Source organism: Mus caroli, chromosome 9 (genome assembly GCF_900094665.2).
Source record: "Mus caroli chromosome 9, CAROLI_EIJ_v1.1, whole genome shotgun sequence".
NCBI classification, from domain to species: Eukaryota; Metazoa; Chordata; class Mammalia; order Rodentia; family Muridae; genus Mus; species Mus caroli.
In genome coordinates this window covers 51181746-51206169 of record NC_034578.1, presented here as the reverse complement: position 1 = coordinate 51206169, position 24424 = coordinate 51181746, and the positions used below count along the sequence as shown (strand labels likewise).

The 24424-nt window shown below is 39.9% G+C and overlaps 1 protein-coding gene across 2 annotated transcripts in view; it reads left to right on the top strand.

Annotated features, from left to right (window-relative positions):
- Dmxl2 (Dmx like 2) overlaps positions 1–24424 on the top strand; it is a 141593-nt gene that overhangs the window by 46404 nt on the left and 70765 nt on the right. For both annotated transcript variants that reach the window (XM_029481293.1, XM_021171445.2), the window contains exons 8-13: positions 643–826; positions 1730–1904; positions 7567–7806; positions 8347–8618; positions 12219–12915; positions 13777–13898. In XM_029481293.1, coding sequence (XP_029337153.1) covers positions 643–826; positions 1730–1904; positions 7567–7806; positions 8347–8618; positions 12219–12915; positions 13777–13898 — 1690 coding nt within the window. The remainder of the gene's footprint in view (positions 1–642; positions 827–1729; positions 1905–7566; positions 7807–8346; positions 8619–12218; positions 12916–13776; positions 13899–24424) is intronic.

Below are 24424 nucleotides of genomic sequence, written 5' to 3'. Positions count from 1 at the left end.
AGGCTATAGCTTAGTTGGTAGAACACTTGCCTGGTGTGCACAAGCCTCTGGATCTGACTCATTAACCTATAAGCCCCCACATAGACACACACACACACACACACACACACACACACACACAGACACAGACACACACACAGATTTCTTTGTTATTTTATAAGTAGTTAATGTATTCAGCTGTTTGATATTACACAATTTTTTTTACTGCCTTTAACTTAATGACCTTGATTTACAGTTTGTAATGAAGTTCTTACGGTTATAGTACGCTTCTTTGTTTGCCTATTTACAGCTGTTTGGATTGTCAAGTTTTCAGAAACAAAGAACTACTGCCATAAACTAAATAATTATATTTAATGATTTTTTTAATTAAGATTATCCTTTAACTTACAGCAGTTAGGCTTCCTTCTGCTCTTAGTTGTTTAGAATATAATGATGTTCCTTAGAGCCTGGTTTTAAATAGCACATGTACAGTGACGTTCTTACGGTTATCCCAGGGAGCAATTTTAAGGCTTTAGTGAATTACTTTTTCACACAGTGTTTTATATTAATGCCATCTTAGTATATGAAAAGTCAATGCTAATAGCATTTAGTTCATGGATGGCACTGACACTAATAGCATTGTGTGTTTCTCTTTGCTGCTAGGGGCTCTGTCTGTAATGTCTTACTGACTTCATGTCATGATGGTGTGTGTCGGCTCTGGGCAGAAACATTGTTACCTGAAGACTGCCTTTTGGGTGAACAGATTTGTGAGACCACTACCTCCAGCGTTGCCAGCAACCTCTCTTCTGCTGGGAAACACAAAGACAGGATCCAGCATGCTCTTGAGGTATAGTATGTAAAGGGGTAAATGGATCCTCAAGATCTGTTTTGCTGGGTATGGTACACATGAGAATGTGATAAAGTTAATAGTGAATACTTACATCATACTTCTGAGATTACTCAGTGTGCTGTTATGAAGCTAAAGACAGTGATGATTTTAGGCATATAGTCTAGGTAAGTAACATAAATTTGATGTTTTCATTTTTCAGGTCAAATATCATAATCTGCAAGAGTGCTTAGCATTTGTAAAACATGTAAAAGTCCTTGAACTTAGTTCTAAATGTTTGTTTTTACTTTATTTTGTTCCTTAAGACTAAAGATGATTATTTATGAAGATGTTAGGTAGAGAAGCTCTGGGTGGGAGACCTGGATTTGGTGTTTCTTGCCAGTGATTCTCCACCTGAGAGGCTGAGGCAGGAGAACTGAGATTTAAGGCCAGCCTGGGGCTTAATTTAAGACTGTCTGAAAACAAAACAGCAGCAGCACAACAGAACAGAAACATCTAACAGAAGATGTGTTAGAGGCTGGGTGAGTGGTACACATCTGTAATTGCAGCACTCAGGAGAATTCAAGGTCATCCTTCGCTACACAGGGAGTTCAAGGTCGGCCTGGGCTACGTGAAGCTCTATCTCAAAACAACTTATTAGGCACAAGTGAACTCACATCATTGCTATGCAGTGACTCTTGCTGAATACTTTGAAAGTGAAGTAAATTTTAAAAAAATATTTTATTTTATTTATTTTATGTCTATAAATACACTGTAGCTGTGCAGATGATTGTGAGCCATCATGTGGTTGCTGGGATTTGAACCTCAGGAGGTCAGTCTACGTCTTCTGAGTAATACAAAGGCTCGTGGTTGGCATTGTTAGACCTTTCAGAGTTGGGTTTAAGACACACTTTTCTATTCTAGACAATACACCATTTGAAGAATTTAAGGAAAGGACAAAGGAGGTCTTCTGTTCTTGTAACTCACGCTGAACTGATGCCTGACAAGACTGCAACCCACGAGGTTCACAGACACATTTCTCACCATGCCAACGCACTGTGCCACTTTCACATCGCGGCGAGCATCAATCCTACTACAGGTACAGTGTAGTAGAAATGTGCTGAAGAGAGGCAAGGAAGTTGAAAGTCATTGTTACTTTTATCACCTGCTTTTTATTTTATGTTGCCCTTTAAAATATAATACAAGGTAATGCGTCTTCAGTTGGGTCTCTGTGACTTTAGGGTATAATTCCGTAAGTATATTTAACATCTTTGTCCAGAGTATAACAAAGGTTCCAAGTCAGTCAGAGCTGTACTTGAACCCAGAACACACATGGTATTAGCTCGGGCATTTAGCATATTCTTCCCATCATTTAAAGGTTTTTGTAATCTTACCAAAGTAGTTTACATCTTGGCATAGCTTATTTTCTACCTATGCAGACTTTCTTGGCCTATCCTTAGATAGAAAGATATTTCTCTTTTAGCCCTGGTATTTTCTTCTAGCTTGACTTCTTATCTGGCTAAGAGTGAACAGAAACAGGTTTTATGTTGGCAAAGCATATTTGAGAGCTTCTCTTTAAAGGTGTTGCGTTTTCTTTTGGTCTAAAAATATATAGACACACTGTAAATTTCTTGCTGCATTGATGATAGAACTGTATTTATATAAATTTAGTCCTACTTTATCAATTGGAGGTCTATTGCTTCAGGGTGAAAAGAGTTTTATTTTTAAATATTTGTTTATATAATATTCACTGAATACACTTCCTAAAATCTGATCTTTCACAGTGATTACAGATGTGTGTTGTCCAGTGACCTTTACGGCTGTTCTAAACTGAAGCTTGCTGTACTTTACACACTGGATTTTCTATGATAGTATTAAAAAAAGAATGAAAAATTTTATTTCTATTGATTACTTGTTGAAATTACATTTTCCATATTTTTGGAAGAAACAATATATTACTAAGTTAAATTTATCTTTTTTTAGACATACATAGTTAAGTTACTACTAACATTAGTAAATATAAATAATACTTATGTGAAAATATTTTTGTGTAGTATATTCTGATCATTGTTTCCCCTTCTCATTTCCTAGATCTATCCCACCTCCCCATTCACCTAACTTGATGCCTTCTTTCTTTCTCTCCTTAGAAAACAAACAGGCAAATAATAAAAAAGGGGATACAAAAAAAAAAAACCAAAAACAATACAAGAAGCATATGCATATTTTTACACATGCATGCTCAAAATCAGATACCATAATATACTAGCAAAAGATTGGTAAGGTGAAAAAAATGCCTAAACAGAGCAACATGAGACCAAAAAACCCCAAAAACCCTCCAAAATACCACTGATTTTGTTTTGTGTTTACCCTCTACCATTGGGCATGGGGCCTGCCCTTAAGTGTGGTTAAGTGAGACTCCGTTGGAGAACACTAAGTTTTCCTTTCCCACTGGATGTCAGTTGGAGATACCTTCTTGGTTAGGGATTAGAGCTCCTGTCCACTTTGCCCTCTCAGTGCTGGGACCTAAGTGTTGGGATTTTGATGGGGATTGCATTGAATCTGTAGATTGCATTTGGTAGGATGGCCATTTTCACTATGTTAATCCTACTGATCCATGAGCAAGGGAGATCTGGGAGACGATTCTGATATCTTCTTCAATGTCTTAAAGTTTTTCTTAAGTCTTTCATTCGCTTGGTTAGAATTATCCTTAGATATTTTAATTTTTTAGTTGGGGGGAGCTATTGTGAAAGGTATTGTTTCCCTGATTTCTTTCTCAGTCTGTCATTTGTAGATTTTTGTGTGTTAATTTTGTTTCCTGCTACTTTTCTGAAAGTGTATCAGCTGTAGAAGTTTCCTGGTAGAGTTTTTAAGGTGTTTTCATTTCATGTATAAAATTATCATCTGTAAATCTGTAAATTATTATCATCTGTACTTTGATTTCCTTTCCAATTTGTATCCCTTTGATCTCCTTCAGTTGTCATACTGCTCTAGCTGAGACATCATGTACCATGTTGAATAGGTATGGAAAGAGTGGACATTCTTGTCTTGTTCCAGATTTTCATGGAAATCAATTTAGGCTGAGGGCTTGCTGTATATTGTCTTTATTATGTCGAGATATGTATGTTGATTGTGTTGCTAGTCTCTCCAGGACTTTTATCATGAAGGGATGATGGATTTTGTCAAAGGCCTTTTCCCAGTCTTGTGAGGTGATCATGTGGTTTTTGCCCTTTAGTGTGTTTATGTGGTGGATTATATTTATTGATTAACATTTAGTGAACCATCCCTGCATCTCTGGGATGAAGCCTTCTAGTTTTAGAGTCTGCATTGATAAGTTGGGTGTTATTCTGATGGATCTTTCTTGACGTTACTTGGTGGTTTTTTCCTCTTGTAGCTTTTCTTATTCTTTGTTCCTTATATTCATTGTTTTGATTATTGTGTATTGTGGGGAATTTTCCATCTGTCTGGTGTTCTTTATGCTTTGTGGGTCTCCTACTTTAGGGGAAATTTCTTAAGTAATTTTGTTAAAATATTTTCTTTACCTTAGAGCTGGGGTTCTCTATTCCTAGTATTATAAATTTGTTCTATTCATAGTGTCCCAGATACCTTGGATGCTTGTGCCTGAGTTGTTTTAGCTTAACAACTAAGTCTTTGACTGGGATTTCCATTTCTTCTACGTTGTCTTCAGTGCCTGAGACGCTCTATGAATCGTCTGCTCAGCTGGTAAGGCTACCTCTTAGGTTTTTGTTGGACTTACTAACATTTCCATTTCTCAGGTGGGTTTTCTTTACTGATTTCAGGTCTTGATATTTCTTATTTGATATTCTTTTTCAGCTCTGTTGCATTTCTCAGGACCTTCTGTAATCCAGGGTTCCTGGGTTCTGCTGTCAGTATTTGTATTTTTTTAGATGGTGTCTAGGTATCTAGAGTTAAGATGATTGAGGTAATTCTAGGTGTCGATATCTGGTCATGTCTTTGTTGAGTTGGGTTTTCGTTCTTTGGTGTCTATTGCCCTCTCTGGATCTTAGAAAAGTATGGTGGCTGTGTTGCCTGATAGAGAGTGCTTCTGGAGGTTGGTGGGTGGCAGAGAGGAATAGAGTTGGGCAGAGAGGAATAGGAATAGAGTTCGTGAAAAGACGAAGAGGAGCTTCAGGAAAGAGCTAAGGTGGATCTACATCAAGATGCCAGGTCACAGAGAGTTGGAAGTGTGGTGGGAAGAGGGATCCTGCAAATAGGTTACAGTAAGGCAAAGAATTATCTGGAGAGACGGGAATGAAAGGGCCTAGGGGGACAGATGCTGAGTCTGAACCAAGAGTTGGAGTTGAGGTGGGAGGAGGGGCACATTTAAGCAGGTTGTTGCCAGGTTGGCGGGGTAGTAACGGAGGATTTGTATTGGAGAACAAAGAAGGAGAATAAGAATCGCCTACCTGAATCCATGTCAGATATGGCTGCTGTGAGGGCGGAGTTCAGGTAGAAGATATTTCTAGGTTTTGGTGCTTTACATAAAGGAATGGGAGGGGAGAGTTGAGAGTCCACAGAAATGGGCAAGGTTGAGCATAGTCAGCTACCAAATGTTTAAACTGTCCTTTACGTCTGCATTTGTGGTTCTCACTATTTCTCTTTGATATTGCTACAGTGATTGTTATTTTACGTATATTATCCTTTTGATCTTTTTTTCCCCCACACTGAGTTTTTGAGGCAAGATCTTGAATGTACCCTAGGTTGGTTTTGAATCTCTAATTATCTGCCTTTGGAGTTCTAGCAACATAGATAAGTGGATATCATCATGCTCAGTTTGGTCTTAAGCCTTTATCACAGTCTAAGAATGTCCTGGAACTTATTTTAACTTACTTTTTAAAATGTTGGTGGTTTTAGCTAGTTTTTTTTTTTTTTTACAAAAATTTTAACCTTTTAAAAGAAGCTTTTCTTGAGTTGTTGACTGATAGAGATACAACTTTAAAAAGTACAATTAATAATAGTCCACAATAAATTCCATCTACTTTAGAAGCTTGGCTTTTATCTGTATATAAAAATCAAATGAGCCAGGGGTCGCACATTGCTTTATTATGGATAAATATAGAGGTCATATGTCCTTGTAGCTATTGGGCCTTGCCTTCCAGTGTTATTTTGTTTTCTTTTTGAAACTGGATTCCCCCATATAACCCTGGCTGGCCCGCGGAACTCAGTATGTAGAATAAGCTGGCCTAAACCCCACAGAGATCTACTTGCTTTTGCCTCATTCTAGGACTAAAGGCATGTGCTACATGCCTTGCCCACCTACATACTATTTTAAATATAATTTTTAAGTCATTTGGCTTGATGCATTATAGATACTCTTGCAAATACAATTTATAGATTGACCAAATTAATTGTTAAATGAAAATGCTTTTATACTGTTAGTTTTTTCCTCTTATTTTTTTTCAGAAAAACATTTGAATTTGTGATATAGCCAAAAGACAATTAGTTGATTTCTTTAATTATTTAATCAGTAGAGCTATTTTTGCCTCTATTTATGTATATTCACCACAGGCATGCTTGCTGTCCAAGGAAATCAGAAGAGGGCATTAGATCCCCTGGGCCTGGAGTTATAGATAATTGCAAGCCATCATGTTGGTGCTAGGAATCATCCCAGGCTTCTACAAGAGCAACAAATACTCTTGCCACTGAGCAAACGGAATTTTCTGATAAATGTCATACTGTTTGTGTAAACTCACCATATATTAATTCTAATCATATTTTTGTTTCTTCAACCTATAGGTATTTGTATATTATGTGTCTTTTTTCTTTCTGTCATGTATATGTACATATGTGTATATATGCATGCTTACATGTGAGTGTGTGTACACGTGTGCATGCATACATATGTGTGTGTCCATACAGAGGTTCATAGTTGAATCTGTGAGTCTTTCTTAATCACTTTCCACCGCATTTATTGAGGCAGGATTTCTCAGTTGAACCCAGAGCTCACCAGTCTAGCTAGTCTGGCTAGTTAGCTGCTGGAATTCTGTCTCAGCCTTCTGATAGCTGGAATTTCAGATGTGCCATGATACCCACCTAGCATTTACATGGGCTCTGGGCATCTGAACTCTGGTTCTCTTTCTTGCTTGGTAATCACTGAGCCAGTTCCCTGGTTCTTTTCTTCATCCTTGTGTTCTTTCCCCTCAATTTGTAGGAAAGTTTTAGACATTCAGCAAAATTACAGGAGTACAGTGAACACTTTCATAGCTGTCACAGAGATTTACCCATTAGCATTTGTAATTGTGTGTGCATGTGATCATGTGTGCATGCGTGGGAGTCTTTTTCCCTAATCTTTTTCAAAGTGATCTGAACAGATGGACTTTTACACTTAGAAACTCTGAGTGTGTCCTTACTAGTAAGGGAAGTCGCTGCCATAAACACAGTGTCATTGTCAGTGCCTGGGAACTGGCTAAGTCATTCCACACAGTCTAATGTCCAGGCTATGCTTAAACGTCTTCATGTCATACCTCTTAGAGCTGTGTTCACCCCCTTTCCTCAAAACCGAGACTCAAGAAGGGCAATGTGTTGTTATATTTGGCTTTGAAATTAGTTGTGTCATTTAATTCCATGTAAGAGTATGCTACTAGTTCTTACTATTTACAGTCACTATTGGTAAAATCATACTGACTTTTTTTTTTTTTAGCATCTTCTCTGTGTAAATATAGGACAAATCATGATGAACACCTGTTGTATTTTTAAAGAAATTGGAGCACCATATTGAACATTTAATCTTTTTGTTTCTACAGATATTCCAAATGTCCTGGTTGGCACTGCATTTAATATTGATGATATCAATGGAGGATTTGTAGTTCATTGGTTAAATAACAAGGAATTTCATTTTACATCATCAACTGAAATATTTATGCACCAATTACGAAAACTTTCTGAAAAACAATTAGATCATGAAAGTGATGATGCAGATAGAGAAGATGAGGAGCGCTCACAGGAGGAGAGAGAGAGGGGTTTACGCATGAAACTGGACCATGGTTTGTATCCCTCATGGTGTTTTCTCACATGGGATAGCAGCTGTCCCTGGGACCTCTTTAAGCTTGACCTCTTCCTCCTTCTCTTTGTCACTTTGCTTTTCTCTGCTGTAAGTGTTGGTCGTCTCTCACAGGCACTGTGCTTGTTCCTGCACACACCATCTAACTCTAGCTGATGGTTTGTTTGCTTATGATGTGGACTCATGCATGCTAGGCAAGGACTCTATGACTGAGCTGTTCCTGTGTGTAAACTTATCCCTGTGAGCTAAACTTGTGCATGCATCATATAGTATCTTATTACAGTACCTTGAATAATGTATTACTTTGGAAGCCATGTTCTTTATTGGGAAATAATTTTTTATAATTTTAATAATGAAAATATGGTATAATTTTTATTTATCTAAAAATAGTAGACATAGTAATTTCAATTTGGACAAGAAAATACATTTGCTGACCATAAATTGTAAAGGTAATTCATAGTTTCTAAATGAATTTTATAGTAGGATGTAGTATATATTCTGATAAATATATTTTCTGATTTAGAATTATCTCTGGATAGAGAATCTGAGGCAGGTACAGGATCATCAGAACATGAAGATGGAGAACGAGAGGGGAGTCCTAGAACTCATGCACGACCTAGCATCTCATTGCCACTGCCCACAGTACTGCTGGATCGGAAGATTGAAACGCTGCTGACAGAGTGGAACAAGAACCCTGACATGTTATTCACGATACACCCTGTAGATGGGACTTTTCTAGTGTGGCATGTAAAGTATTTGGATGAATATAACCCTGGAATATTTAGACAAGTTCAGGTATATTTCCCTGATGAAAACGATTATAGTTTTTTAATTAGTTATTTTCTTTATTTACATTTCAAATGTTATCTTCTTTCCTGGTTCTCCCCACTTCCCCTTCCCTCCACCCTCACCCCATTCACCAACCCACCCACTCCTGCTTCCTGGCCCTGGAATTCACCTACACAGGGACATAGAGCCTTCATAGGACCAAGGGCCTCTCCTCCCATTGATAACTGACAAGGCCATCCTCTGCTACATATGCAGCTGGAGCCATGAATCTCACCATGTGTACTCTTTGGTTGGTGATTTAGTCCCTGGGAGCTCTGGGAGCTCTGGTTGGTTGATATTGTTCTTTCTATGGGGCTGTGAACCCCTTCAGCTCCTTGGGTTCTTTCTCTAGTTCTTCCATTGGGTACCCTGTGCTCAGTCCAATTGTTGGCTGAGAGCATCTACCTCTGTATTTGTCAGGCACTGGCAGAGCCTCTCAAGAGAAAGCTATATCAGACTTCTGTCAGCAAGCCCTTGTTGGCATCCACAATAGTGTCTGGGTTTGATTACTGTATATGGGATGGATCCCCAGGTGGGGCAGTCTCTGGATGGCCTTTCCTTCAGTTTCTGCTCCACACTTTGTCTCTGTAACTCCTCCCATGGGTATTTTGTTCCCCCTTCTAAGAAGGATCGAAGTATCCATACTTTGCTCTTCCTTCTTCTTGAGCTTCATGTGACCTGTGAATTGTATCTTAGGTGTTCCGAGCTTTTGGGCTAATATCCACTTATCAGTGAGTGCATACCATGTGTGTTCATTTGGGGTTGGGTTACCTCACTCAGGATGATATTTTCTAGTTCTATCCATTTGCCTAAGAATTTTATGAATTCATTGTTTTTAGTAGCTGAATAGTACTCCATTGTGTAAATGCACCACATTTTCTGTATCCATTCCTCTGTTGAAGGGCATCTAGGTTCTTTCCAGCTTCTGGCTATTTATAAATAAGGCTGCTGTGAACACAGTGGAACATGTGTCCTTGTTATATGTTGGAGAATCTTTTGGGTATATTCCTAGTAGTGGTATAGCTGGGTCCTCAGGTAATACTAGGTCCACTTTTCTGATGAACTGCCAGACTGATTTCCAGAGTGGTACCAGTTTGCAATCCCACCAGCAATGGAGGAGTGTTCCTCTTTCTCCACATCCTTGCCAGCATCTGCTGTCACCTGAGTTTTTAATCTTGGCCATTCTTACTGGTGTGAGGTGGAATCTCAGGGTTGTTTTAATTTTTATCTATTGGATTTGTTGAAAGAAATTCTTGCTTTTTCCAGGTTGTAGTTTCCCTCGTGTTGGCGTTTTCCATCTATTATACTTTGTAGGGCTAGATTTGTGGAAAGATTTTGTGTAAATTTCATTTTGTCATGTAATATCTTGGTTTCACTATCTATGGTAATTGAGAGTTTTACTGGGTATAGTAGTCTGGGCTGGCATTTGTGTTCTCTTAGGGTCTGTATGACATCTGCCCAGGATCTTCTAGCTTTCATAGTCTCTAGTGAGAAGTCTGGTGTAATTCTGATAGGTCTGCCTTTATATGTTACTTGACCTTTTTCCCTTCCTGCTTTTAATATTCTTTCTTTGTTTAGTGCATTTGTTTTGATTATTATGTGACAGGAGGAATTTCTTTTCTGGTCAAATCTATTTGGGGTTCTGTAGGCTTCTTGTATGTTCATGGGCATCTCTTTCTTTAGATTAGGGAAGTTTTCTTCTATAATTTTGTTGAAGATATTTACGGGACCTTTAATTTTGGAATCTTCACTCTCTTCTATACCTATTATCCTTAGGGTTGGTCTTCTCATTGGTGTCCTGAATTTCCTGGATGTTTTGGGTTAGGGGCTTTTTGCACTTTGCATTTTCTCGTGTCGATGCTTTCTATGGTATCTTCTGCATCTGAGGTTCTTTCTTCTATCTCTTTTTTTCTGTTGGTGATGCTTGCATCTATGACTCCTGATCTCTTTCCTAGGTTTTCTATCTCCAGGGTTATCTACCTTTGTGATTTCTTTATTGTTTATTTTTCCATTTTTAGATTCTGGATGGTTTTATTCAGTTCCTTCTCCTGTTTGGTTTTGTTTTCCTGTAGTTCTTTAAGGGATTTTTGTTTTTCCTCTTTAAGGGCTTCTAGCTGTTTACCTGTGTTCTTCCGTATTTCTCTAAGGGAGTTATTTATGTCCTCCTTAAATTCCTCTATCATCATCCTGAGATGTGATTTTAAATCAGAGTCTTGCTTTTCTGGTGTGTTGGGGTAACCAGAGTTCACTGTGGTGGGAGAACTAGGTTCTGATGATGGTGCCAAGTAGTCTTGGTTTCTGTTGCTTATGTTCTCGCGCTTGCCTTTTGCCATGTGGTTATCTCTGGTGTTAGATGATCTTGCTGTCTCTGACTTTGACTTGTTCCTCCTGCAAGCCTGTGTGTCAATATTCCAGTTCTTTTCAGGAGGAATTTGGGTATGGGGAGCTGTGGTACAGGGTGGTGCAGACAGAGATCAGAAGGATCCTGTCCCCAGCTGATCCTTGGTTCCTGTGTCCTGATGACTCTGGGAGGTCCCTCTTGGGCCAGGAATTTGAAGAGAAGAGGTGGTCTTACCTGTGCTTGCAGGTGTGTAGGCACTCCTGGGAGACCCTGTCTCTCCTGGTAGTATTTATGTCTGTAGCTCTGTGGCACAGGATCAACTCTGGGCACAGACGGAGACTGGACACAGGAACTGAGGGGCTGCCTAGTTCCCTTAGCTGTACTAAAAATATTACAATTCTCAGAAAGCATGAGTAGTTGTTTAAATACTCAGTGTTTTTAAAAGAGAAAAAAAATCCTTTGATTTTCTAATTGTACCCCAGGCAGCCCCTCAGTTCCTGTGTCCTGAGGGCTCTGGGCAGGTTCCTCTGAGCAGCAGTGGTGGTCCTACCTCACGATTATAGATTTAAAGTAACAAGTGCTAATAGACTTCCCAGAGTTTCAGAATTACTAAAATATTTAGTTTTTATAAGCAACTAAGAAAAAACATTGTTTTCAAAGAGGATCAGTACCACACATTTTGCACAATTAGAAATTCAAAGGAATTTTTTTCTCTTTTAAAAACACTGAGTATTTAAACGACTACTCATGCTTTCTGAGAATTGTAATATTTTTAGTACAACTAAGGGAGCTATTTTGAAAATATGATGTGTTCTTATTTTCAGTTTTTTCCCTTTTCTCCTCTTCTTCCCCGCCCCCTTTTTAAGGGACAGGGTCTCATGTTGCCATCCTTGTCATGGATGTCCTTCACTTCCTGATTCTCCTTCCTCCTCCCAAGTGCTGACGTTATAGGTGTGTGCTCATCGGCAGTTTTAGAAGCCAAAGCAAGCTGCTCTTTTATGCTATCACTCTTAGCTTTATTATAATTGAAGTACATGCTTATGGTTATTTTGATCTATTATATAAATTGATGAATTAAACTATACAGAGGATAAACATGTTTTTGTTTTTTGTTTTTTCTTTGCTAGGAGGCTAGGATTTGGCATTTCGAAAATAAAAGTGTATTTGGCAGTCTTTTTGAAAGAAGGCAAACTCCTTATAATGAATCACCAATTTGTGTTTTTCAGGTTTCTTTTTCCTCTCGGATTCCTGTTGCATTTCCCTCTGGGGACGCCAACTCTCTTAGTAAAAACATCATGATGTATGCTTGTGTGAATGCTACAAAAGATTCATACAACAACCCATCCCAGCAAGAGATGCTGTCTGTAGATAGTTCCCACGGATCACAGCTACACTCTCCATCCCACAGCACCGATATGAACATTTTAGCACCTACGGTAATGATGGTCTCCAAACACATAGATGGGTCTTTGAATCAGTGGGCAGTCACGTTTGCTGACAAGTCAGCCTTTACCACTGTTCTGACTGTGTCCCACAAATTCAGATACTGCGGTCACCGATTCCACCTCAATGACCTGGCATGCCATTCTGTTTTACCCCTCTTGCTGACATCTTCCCATCATAATGCTCTGTTGACTCCTGAATCAGACTGTCAGTGGGACTCCGATAGTAAATTAAATAGATTAATAGATCCTGTAAAACACACAAAAGCTTCATCAAAACAGCCTCTGAGAAATGCAGCAACCCGTACATTTCATGACCCAAATGCAATCTACAGTGAACTTATTCTGTGGCGTGTAGACCCCATTGGACCTTTGTCATATACTGGAGGAGTGTCAGAATTGGCTCGAATTAACTCTTTACATACCTCAGCCTTCTCTAATGTGGCATGGCTTCCAACTCTTATTCCTAGTTACTGTCTTGGTAAGTATTTATTTAATTATAAAATGAATAAAAGCTTTTATTTGTTTTATTTAATTTTTTAATTTTTTTCAAGACAGTGTTTCTCTGTGTAGCCCTGGCTGTCCTGGAACTCTGTAGACCAGGCTGGCCTTGAACTCAGTGATCTGCCTGCCTCTGCCTCCCGAGTGCTGGGATTAAATGCATGTGCCACCACCACTCAGAGAATAAAAGTTTTAAAATTATTACTTTTTATGAACAAAATCTTTTTTCTTCTTTATTTTTCTTTTGAGCCACCGTATCTTGCAACGTGCTATGTAGACTGTGCTGGCCTCAGACCTTGAGATCCTACTGCCTCCCATGTGCTGATGGTACCATCATGCTTGGCTCACAAAATGATTATGTTTACCGCAGTTAAGCTCTTTTAAAAAAATTATTTTTTTATGTGTATAAGTCTTTGGCCCTTTAAAAATTATTTTACTTTTATTTTATGTGTATAAGTCTTTTGCCTGTATATATGTCTGTGCACCAAATGCCTGCTTGGTGCCATCAGCATCAGAGGAGGGTGTCAGATTTAGGGGACTGAGTTACACACCGTTGTGAACCAGCATGTAGATGCTGGCAGTCCAACCAAGCTCCACTGAGAGTAGCTGGTGCATCTGACTGCTGAGCCATCTCTCCAGCTCTTAGATATTTTTTAATAGGTTGCAGAATGTTTGTATGTGCTTATCTTTAGAATTTTAAGGTTTTTATAGTTTTTCTACTGAGTTTTGTTAATAAGTTTATATATTTGGTTAGTAAGCTTATTATATTCACTTAATTATGATTCTGGATGATAGTTATAAACCGCACACTGTGACCCAAAGACTTCATCTTCTTCCCCAGGCACATACTGCAATTCTGCAAGTGCTTGCTTTGTCGCATCTGATGGCAAAAATCTGAGACTCTATCAAGCTGTGGTCGATGCAAGAAAATTATTAGATGAACTGTCAGACCCAGAAGCCTCAGTAAGAATGTTCAAAATGTTTTCTAAGCTAATAAATTCTCTTTACTTCACCTAAGACCATGGTTTGTTAGTTGGTGTTTGGGGAATGGGAATATGTATTTTGGCTGTGTAGGACAGACAATAAGACAGACAGACAGACACACACACACACACACAAATTTATTTCTTTATTAGTGTTCTAAGGTATACAAATTAAAACTTAAATGAAAATGCCACCCCCAATGCATTTAGCATCTAAAGAAACAAATATTTTGTCATTTCCCTAAAATAATGACTTTCTAGTTTAATTCTTTTAAAAAGATTTTTAAAAACAAAGTTTTTTAAAAAATGTGTATTTGTGGGTATTTGTGTGTTTCAGTGTGTGTATGACACGTGTGTTCAGGTGTCCACAGATGGTGTTAGATCCTTTGGAGCTGAAGTTACAGACAGTTGTGAACCATCCAGTATGGGTGCTGAGAACCAAATTTGTCTGCTTTTAAGTGTTGAGTTCCCTTTCCATCCCTAGTTTGGGTATCTAAATATTACTTTTAAGGCATCTTTACCTAGTGGTTTATATTAGAAAATTAGAATATTTCTAAGTCTAACTCATTTAAAAATATTCTGTGGCTAGAATATATTATCTATATATTTTATACATAGATAAGGCAGTAGCCCCTCATTCTAGTCATATAGGAGATTAGAAGTCATATATTTTCCTCAGTATTTGGATTTGAACATTGACTTTTCCATTTACTGATAAAGACATATCTCTATAAAGTGCCTATTCTAAAATGTTTCCAATATTTAATACCAAATACTGGGCCGAGGAGATGGCCCAGTGAGTAAAAGCATCAGCCCTGTAATAAGCCCAAGTGCCTGACTTAGATCCCCGGATGCCATGAAAAGCCATATGTGGAGGCTCACATCTGTAACGCTAGCATGTCTATGGTGGGATAGGAGGTCGAGATGGGAGAATCAGCTAGAAGCTTGTTTAGGCAGCACAGCAACAGAAACAAGAGACCTCGCCTCAGAAGCAAAGTAGAAGGAGAGAACTGACTGCCTGCAGCCTGTCCTGACCTCGGCATATGCACTGCAGTGTGCTGCTGGACCCTCCACCGAGGCATCAGTGAGTAGGAAGGGAAGTTGGAGCACCAGCTGCTCTTTCTGAGTCTCTTGTACCACTTGATGTGTAGAGGACACAGAACATAGTGTTTACCTTTAAGAAAATTTTAATTTAATTGAAAAAGAAATTATTAATAGCTAGGTGTGGTGGCACATGCTTGTAATTCTAGCACTTGGACAGTAGAAACTGGAGGATCAGGAAATTTGAGATTATCGTTGGTTATATAATCAGTTCTGAGGCAGACTGAGCCACATGGGACTCTGTCTAAAAACAAAAGAGAAAATATTAGTAAAAGATAAGAGTTTAAGGCAAGAGGAAGTATTCAGGTGCTATTCAATTGATTGCTAAAAATGTGGCACTAGAAGAGTTGTAAAGTAGCAGAGAGATCCAATTAGGATGAGTATAGAAAGTTCTACTGAAGACTGGGTTTGCTGTGTTCTGGACAAATAGGGAAGATTTGGAAAGATGATGCCTTTGTGTTTGCCTGTGTGAAAATAAGTGTGGATATAGGAAAATACACATACAAAACTTGTTCTAAAGATAGTGGGAAAGCATTTTGGGTTCTTGGTGTAGAGAAGGTCTCAGCTGTGCTATATCATACTCTAAATTCATCTGCTTTTTTTTTTTTTCTGATGGTGAGGGCTAAATGAGGTCTGACATGGTTAATATTTGGATGGGACAAAGTCTGCAAACTTAGCATCATAGAGTTGGATAGTGCATTAGAGGTCAGCTACTGTAACTAGCCATTCGATGTTTTAGTGCAGACTACTTTATGCTGTCATCTGTTGTCTGACCATCAGTAAGGGAATTGATTCTGGTACAGATCATGCTGTCTGTGGGTTAATGTTGCTATTAAGTTGAAATTCAATGTATTTTCACAAATTGTCATGGCTAATTAGTTCTACTTAGAGTACGTCTCATTCTTGGCACAGAGAGTGCCACAGATAACCTGGGCTTTCTTTCCCCTTAGGAAAAATTTGTTTCATATCTGACCACAAGTTTTTCTTTCTTTCTCTGTGTGTGTGTGCCATTGTTTGTGTGTACAGAGGCCAGAGGAAGGCATTGGTTGTCATCCTCTGCCACTATTTACCCTCTTTCCTGAGGTAGGATCTTTGACTGAACCTGGAGTTAGGCTGGTGGCCCACAGTCCGGCAGTTCTGCTTCTGTCCTCCCTATTAGTGATGCACTGCTACCACTACACCCAGCATTACACAGGACTGGGGTCCAAACTCAGGCCCCCAGGCTCTGCAGCTGCACTTGTACACACTCACACACTCGAGCATGTCTTCAGCCTAATAGATAGTAATAGATAGTTCGTCTGTCTGTCTCTCCCCCCTTCCTTCCCTCCCTCCGTTCATCAGTCTGTTTGTCCCTTCCTTCCTTACCTTTTTTTTTTTTTTTTTTTTTTTGGAGGCAGGTTTTCTCTGTGTATCCCTGACTGTCCTGGAACTACTCTGTAGGCCAGGCTGGCCTTGAGTTCACAGAGATCCACTTCCTGGCTAACCCTAACAGTTTCTTAATTGTTTTACATTTGACCTTGGCTAACCTGAGCATGTTGGAGTTGTATAGTGCCAGGAATAGAGCTGTGCTACAGCCTCTTAAATCTGTCACTGGTATGTTTGTCACTCCCACACACTCTGCAAGTCACTGACTCACATTTACTTGACCATCAATTAAGTGCCCCAAGGTCTTCTTCTGTGAGTAACTCACATTTATTCCATTGTATACGTGTACAATTGAATTTGGGACTCAAATGTAGACATATTTCCACTATTATAGTAATAGCTCAACCTTTTACTGTCTTTTTGAATCTAGATCTTACATTCAGTGTTTTTGATATTGCTTTGTACTTAATGCTAATTATGTTTGTCAATTAAAGATGCTAAGCAGAAGAGGTTTGAATAGAGTCTAGCAGTATACCTTTAAACTCTTTATAGTTTTCCCACTATGTTCCAACAGTTTCTCTGGAGGAGCCTGTCTACCAAATCTTCTACATAAAACGAAAGAAGTTAAATGTATATGCATGATACTATTTTGAGACAAGGTCTTGCTCTGCAGCCCAGGGAGTTCCTACACTATCACCTCTTATCTTCTGAGTCCTGGGATTGTAGGTGTGGACCACCACACTTTACTTCTCCCACACCATTTGATACAAAACATCAGTTATACAACATAGATAGCAAGTTTCTTAATTTGGCTTCTCTAAGCATGCTATTTCCTTTTTAAAATGTAATGATAACAGGGACTGAACTTAGGACTTTGTTACATGTTAGGCAGACATGCTTCCACTGAGCTATCTCCTAGCCCTTTCTTTTTATTTTGAGATAGTCTCACTAAATTGCTCAGGCATGCCTCGAACCTGTTACTGTCCTTCCTGCCTTGGCCTCCCGTGTGACTGTCCAGGCAGGTCTTGAACAGTTTACTGTCCTGTCTTAGCCTCCTGGTGTTGTGCCAGGGAGCCAATCTGATGCAACTCACAGCAGGGAGTCACAAGCTATTTGGGTCCCCCCAATGCACCACTGTCACTCAGGACGGTTTTGGTGGTGGAGGAGCCCCGAATGTCTATGGGGCAAGGCTTTATAGTAATCAGCAAGCAGGGAATATGTGTGCAAGCATCTAATTAGAAAGATACTGTGGCCTTTAACATAATTGGCTGGTGCTGGGAGTCATATCATAAACTTAATTTCTGTTCTCCTCTGCATTGGTTAGGTAGGGGTTCGGCTTGTGCAGGTTTGTTGGGAGAATAACCTGGAGACATTGGTTTTGTTAGGGGGTATAACCTGGAAATGCGGGTCTTGTTGGGGGTGTAACCTGGAGATTGGGGGGCCATAACCTGGAAACTCTGCTCTGTTGGGGACTAATTAGCCTAGAGACTAGAGCTAGGCTCAGGTTCTGTTGGGGGCCAACTTGGAAACAAATGCTAGATACCAGTCTGTTAGTCTACCTGAGTTCGAACTTAGGTCAGGTTCTCTAAAACGGAGTCTGAATTTAAAAGCTTTGGCATCTCACTGGGTGGCTGGGACTATAGGCCTTTGCCATCAGCAGCTTGCCTTGTTGTGCCAGGCAGCATTTGTGAACCCAAAAGACCACCAAGGAGCTGACTCTGATGCATTAGGAGACATTAGGATCTCTTTATTACAAACTTGAGTTTGGGCTTACTCACTGCTGACCCATAGGACGGTTTGATGAAGCAGCCCCGAACTCTCATCAGGACAAGGTTTTATAAAATGGAAGTAAGGGAGGGGGCAGCAGTCCAGCCTGGCAAGCCTCTAATTGAATATCTATTATAAGCTGACAGGTGGGTGCTCTGAAGCAAGACGTATACAATCATGAACAGTCTGAAAGTACATCTGGAACAATCAGACTAATCTTTGATTGATTGTTGCTAGGAAGTAGCTAGGGAGTAACTCTGGCCAAGGACAAGCCGTGTAGTCCTCCCTGGTACTTGGGTGCAGCTTGGGTGCAGCTGTGGGCCAAGTTTTCAGGCCTTTTCTTTCTCTCTCTTTTCCTTCCTTCCTTCCTTCCTTCCTTCCTTCCTTCCTTCCTTCCTTCCTTCCTTCCTTCCTTCGATGGAGTCTGGTTCCAAGATGGAGTAGGTTTGGCCTCTCAGCATTTGTTTTTGAAAAGTAGCCATTGGTCTAGTTTTACTTTAGTCACTGTGACTCCTCTTGGCTTAGGGGTTTCAGTCCTGCATTATGGCCTGCATTATTTGGCCTTTATGATGAGTTTATTAACTATTGCTGTTTGTTTGTATTGAGAGGGTTTTTAAAAAGGCTTTTGTCCTTATGAATATTTAAGTGCTATAATTATTTCTTTCATAAATGGAGTGTTGCCCAGTTTATGTGTTGCTGGCTATTGAAACTAGAGCTTTGCATACAATAGGCAAGCATTCTCCAGACTGATTCCTCCTGGGTAGTTTTCTTGGTATTTTCAAGGAGCCATGTTTCATTGAACCTTTTGTTTCTCTGTTGTTTTTTTATTTTATTTTATTGATTTGTCTGCTTTTATCTTTATTTCCTAACTTTTGCTTGCTTTAGGATTTTCTTCTTTAAATTTATTCTTCTGTCATATATTTTATCCTGACCTAAGTTTCCTGTCTTCCCTGTTGTCAGTCCCCCTTCCCCCCTGTTCCCTTTCCCCCAGATCCACGTTTCCCCTAATTCTCTTCAAAACAGGGCAGGCCTCCGAGGGACATCACCCAAACATGGCATATCAAGCTTCAGAAAGACTAGGCACCTCCCTCATATTAAGTCTGAATGAGGCAACTCAGCGGGAGGAAAAGTGTAACTTTAATTTTTTCAAACCTTATTTTTAATGATGGTTCTTAAACACTTTAACCTTTCTTGTAGCCCACCCCTAACCAGAGTAGTGGAAAAGAAAGGATAGGGGGTTGGGAGTTGGTGTGGGCAGGGGAATGGACCTGTTTAGAAAGTTTCTTTGGAGTAACTTCCATCTGTGCTGTTTGGAAATCGGCAGTTCACTTCTCAGGTTAGCAGGCAGCAGCAGCTCCATCCACTCGTAAACACTTCATGGCTACACCAGCAGTCCAGTTTGGCAGAGTCAGGTTAGCAACAGTGGTGACATGACCTAGCAGAGACAGGCAGGCCTCAGCCTCAGCATGAGTCAACAGGAGGGACCAACAGGAAAACCAGGAGAAGTTCTCGGCTGTGCCTCTCTCTCGAGTGTTGCTCAGCTAGCTTTACCAGCAAGCTAAACTCTCTCTGTCACTCATGGAGTTCTGTTTATACCCTCCAAATATCACGTGTCCTCCATGTGCCTTGCCTCAGCACATGCATCCAATCAGCCTGAGTCTGCAGAAGTGTCAAGAACCTGCAGTATACCAACAGACGTTTTTTGGTGCCTTTCTCTCTATGGCATCCCGGCAAGTGCATCTCAGCTATGCAATGTAAGGCAGAGCAGTGCATTTGTGTTGTTAGCAAAGAATCCTTCATCTTGTGCCCTTTTATGTGCTTGCTTCAGCAGAACATCCTTTCTGCTGTGTCTGCTTCAGCAGAACATTCCTTTATGAGTCTGCCTTAGCCTTTCACACCTGTGTCCACTTTAATGAAACGTTCCTTCATGTGTGTGCCCCAGCAAAACACCATCCAACTGACTTTCCAAAGAACCCTTAAGTTTCCATTTCAGAAAAGGTTCCCAGAAGCAGATAAAAGAGTCAGAGACAGCCCCCACTCCTACTGTTAGGAGTCCCACAAGAATACCAAGCTACACAACTGTAAGATACATTCAGAAGACCTAGGTCGGTTCAATCTCCGTGAGTCCTTATAAGCCCAGGTTTATTGATTCAGTGGGTTTTCTTGTGGTGTCCTTGATTTCCTTCAATCCTTCCTCCTCCTCTTCCACAGGATTCCCCAAGGTCTGCCTAATGTTTGGCTGTGGGTCTCTGCATCTGCTCCCATAGGTTGCTGGATGAAGCCTCTAATGACAATTATGCTAGGCTCTAGAGTAAGCAGAGTATCATTAGGATTCATTTCATTGCCTCTTTCTTTCTTTACTTTGCTGGATGTATTTGGTTTTATTCTAGGTCTCTGGGGTATCCAGCCTCTGGGCTGTGTCAGACACGGTCCGTAGCTCCCTCTAGTGGCATGGGTCTCAAGCTGGACCAGCCATTGCTTGGACACTCCCACAAATTCTGTGCCACATTACCGCAACACATCTTGTAGCTAGCAGCTTACCTATGTTTTTTATCTTTAGTTTTCAGATTTTGTAGCTGGGTTGGTGTCCCAGTCCCTCCACTGGAAGCTTTGCCTGCTTATGGAAGATGGTCAGTTCAGGCTCTGGATCCCCATTATCTGTAGTTTCCTAGGTCTTACTTGTCCTGGGTTTTCTTTCCTTATGGGAGAAGAGCTTAGATTATTAACTTGAAATTTATTTTCTAAATTAAAATTTGTTTTGAGGTTATTTATTTTTATTTTGTGTGTATGGATGCTTTGTTTGATGTATTTCTTATCCAATCCCCTGGAACTGGAGTTACACACAGCTGGTTAGCTGCCATCTGGGTGCTAGCGATTGAACTGAATCCTCTGGAAGAGTAGTCACTGGTCTTAACCACTGAGCATCTGTCCATTCTCACAAGTTTTTGTTTTGATTCATTTTTATATGTATATGTAGTGTGTGCATGTGGGTTTGTGTACAGGTGTGTGCTCAGGTGTTCACAAAAGCTGCAACTGTGCAGCTCTCTGCATTTTTTTAAAGATTTATTTATTTATTTTATGTATATGAATACACTATAGCTGTCTTCAGACACACCAGGAGAAGACATGAGATCCCATTACGGATGGTTGTGAGCCACCATGTGGATGCTGGGAATTGAACTCAGGACCTCTGGAAGAGCAGTTGGTGCTCTTACTCTTAGCCCCTGAGCCATCTTTCCAGCCCCTCTCTCTGCATTTCTTGCAAGTAGCTGGACATGTCTGAGAGAGGGGGCGATCTCTTCTCTGCTGTGCCCACTAGTCAGAGTCTCCTTTCTGGGTAGTTCTTTACTGCTGCAGTAGAGATGGAAAGGGGCCTTCCAGCGTCTTGCAGGTTTCTGCTGTCTCAGACATGGGAACATTTGTTTATCTCCCGAATCTCAGAAGCTTGAGAAAACTGCTCTCTCGAACTCTCAGATCCTATTTTGAGGGATGCTGCATTGAGTTCTTGTGCATCTTTACGGACTGTAAGTGTTCTATCAAACAGTGAGAGGACATTAACGTATCTTAACTGTAATTGTGAGTTTATGTATTTTTCCTTCCAATTTTTAAAAATTTTATCTCATGTATTAAAAGAAATCTGTTGTTTGTTAGTTTTGGACACATATCTATCTAACCTGATGTCAAGGGTGTCAGAGGTCACGCCTTCTCAGAGTTTTGGGGAGGGTCCTTCCTTGCTTCTCCTGGTTCCTGGTGGCCCAGGGGAGACCTGGCACCAGGAGCTGCTCGAGGAGCCCTTTGAGTCCTAGAATCCAGAGCCGTTGGTGTTTCAGAGTGCCATGATATAAGGGTTCTGGGCTTTGTGTTTATTTCTGTCTGCACTAAGTGTAACATGGTCTGTAACATTCCTGCCATTTGTGCTTATCCTGTCTTCTTTTTTGTTATTTGTATATTCCCCTAGCTACTTCCTCTACTAATCATGAGTAAGAAGGGCAAGAAGTTGGCATATGCTTTCTTATTTCTCAAAATTAGATTTTTCGAAGCTGTTGGGTAAAGTCCAGCTTACCCCTCCCCCACCACCCACCATAACATACATAGAGAAGATTTGAATATTTTTATGTAGATGGAGAGGTAGATCTTGGGGACACTGAAAATGTTGGGTAGGGAAGCCAAGTGATCAGTTTGTGTGATGGTTTATAGCGGGTGTGCACTGGAAATATGATGGGAGTGAGGAGTGTGCTGAGGTGAACTAAATACGCTTAGACAGACACTAGCTGGAGTCCACATAAACCAGGGAAGAGGAACAGACTTAGGAGTTGGTTGAATATGGATATACGAAGACATGATGCTGAGGTTTCTAATGTGTTCATGGTTCTGGTATGGCAAGATACTTGGAAGGTATTTATTATTTAATTTGGAGATATATCAAATGTGGGGTTACTGTAATTTTAGCTTAGATAATTTTTTATAGGTAATTGTAAATAAATTAGCAAGGTCTGGGGGTCATGGTGATGCATGCACGATGATGCAGCACTTGGGAGGCAGAGAGTGGAACTTTGAGAGTTCAAGGGCAGCCTGGTTATTTAGTGAGTTCCAGGAGAGTTAGGGATATATAGAGGGACCCTGTCACAACCCTGCTCCTCCCAAAATAGCAGTGTTCCACATTATATAGCAGTGGGTATTTGGAATTAATTATTGTAAAGACATAACTAAATGTTAATAGATTTGTGCAGACATTGGCAAATGTATATGTGTGTACACTAATTATCAAGAAAAGATTCTATTCAGCCAACTGTTTATAAAGACATTTAAAAATGTTTCATATTTTAATATTAATTTATAATTTTATCTGATTATCAATTATTTTAGTACTTAAAACATAAACTTTTGAATCTCTGCCAGTGATGCTAGATTTATTCATTCATCAAGTATGTAGGGGCACTTCAGGATGACTATGATTAAATAAGCCACAAGTCTGTGATTGGAGATACAATGATTTCATAAGTACTTCTGTTACTAAGAGCAAGACTTTAGAGTAGGAACTGTGTAACATGTAATGTGTTTTCCCTCATTAACTCACTGATTTGTTTATCTACCAATATTTAATTTCCATCAGTGACCACTGTATGTAAGTTGTGACATGGTATAAGAATAACAGTGCACAGTGTTGCAGATGATGAGAGTGTTAAAATGAATAGACATGGGAGGAGGTCCGACCCTCAAGTGTGTGTCTGTGAGGCATATAAATATGTACATCTACCATGTAATAACTGGCAAGGAAGGCTGTCTCAGGGTTTGAAACTAAGCTGACTTTCATGTAGGCAGCTCCTTGAGTTTCTTGATTGAGACCTCATTGAAGAACATTGTATGAAGCTGAAGTGAGTGTGTCTGCAGGCTAAGTTGCAAGCTCTGGTCTGTCTAATGGACACTGTGGACCTGCCCCAGTTCTAAGTGTTTCATAAGCATTTACTCATTGACTCTTCCCAGCAGCCCTAACAGGAAGGTAATACTATCATTCATGCCTCAGAGCTGAGGAGACTGAAGCTAACACTTCAGGAAATGGCTCCATTTTCTCTGCAAACTCCAGATATAATCCGTTCCTGGCCTGGACACACTTTTAGGGGATATCTGCATTTTCTGGTTTCTGGCCACTTTTCTCCATCTTAGAAGTTGGCCAGTCTGTGCTGGGCACCTCTCTTGTCATCTCCTCCCACCTCCCTCATAGAAGGCCTATGGATCACAGTGGCCTGCATGAGTAATCCAGGGTGAGCCCCCTCCATCTCAGCAGTTTGAAGTCTCTCCATGTCATAATGGCTTGGCAAACAGGAGTTATGAGGTGGGCATCCTTGAGAGAAACAGACCTACTACCCTGGTTATCACAGCAGGCTGAGTGCACTGTTAAAATGAGATATGAAAGTTAACTCAAGTACTTTTAGATTATAAAATTCTTAGGTGACAAATATTTGGGGGGGACATCTTACATAGCCAAGTTTGACCTTGAACTGCCTCACCTAGGTGCTGGAAATATAGGCATATATATCATCACACCTTGCTTATGCTAAGCATTTAAGAAGAGTTTGGTTTTGTGAATATAGTTGGTTTATAAAAAGCCACCACATTTTTGGGCTCTTTTTAAAATTTATCAATTCATCTTTTTTTAAATTGAAAATTGATTTCTTTCCTTTTCCTTTTCCTTTTCCTTTTCCTTTTCCTTTTCCTTTTCCTTTTCCTTTTCCTTTTCCTTTTCCTTTTCCTTTTCCTTTTCCTTTTCCTTTT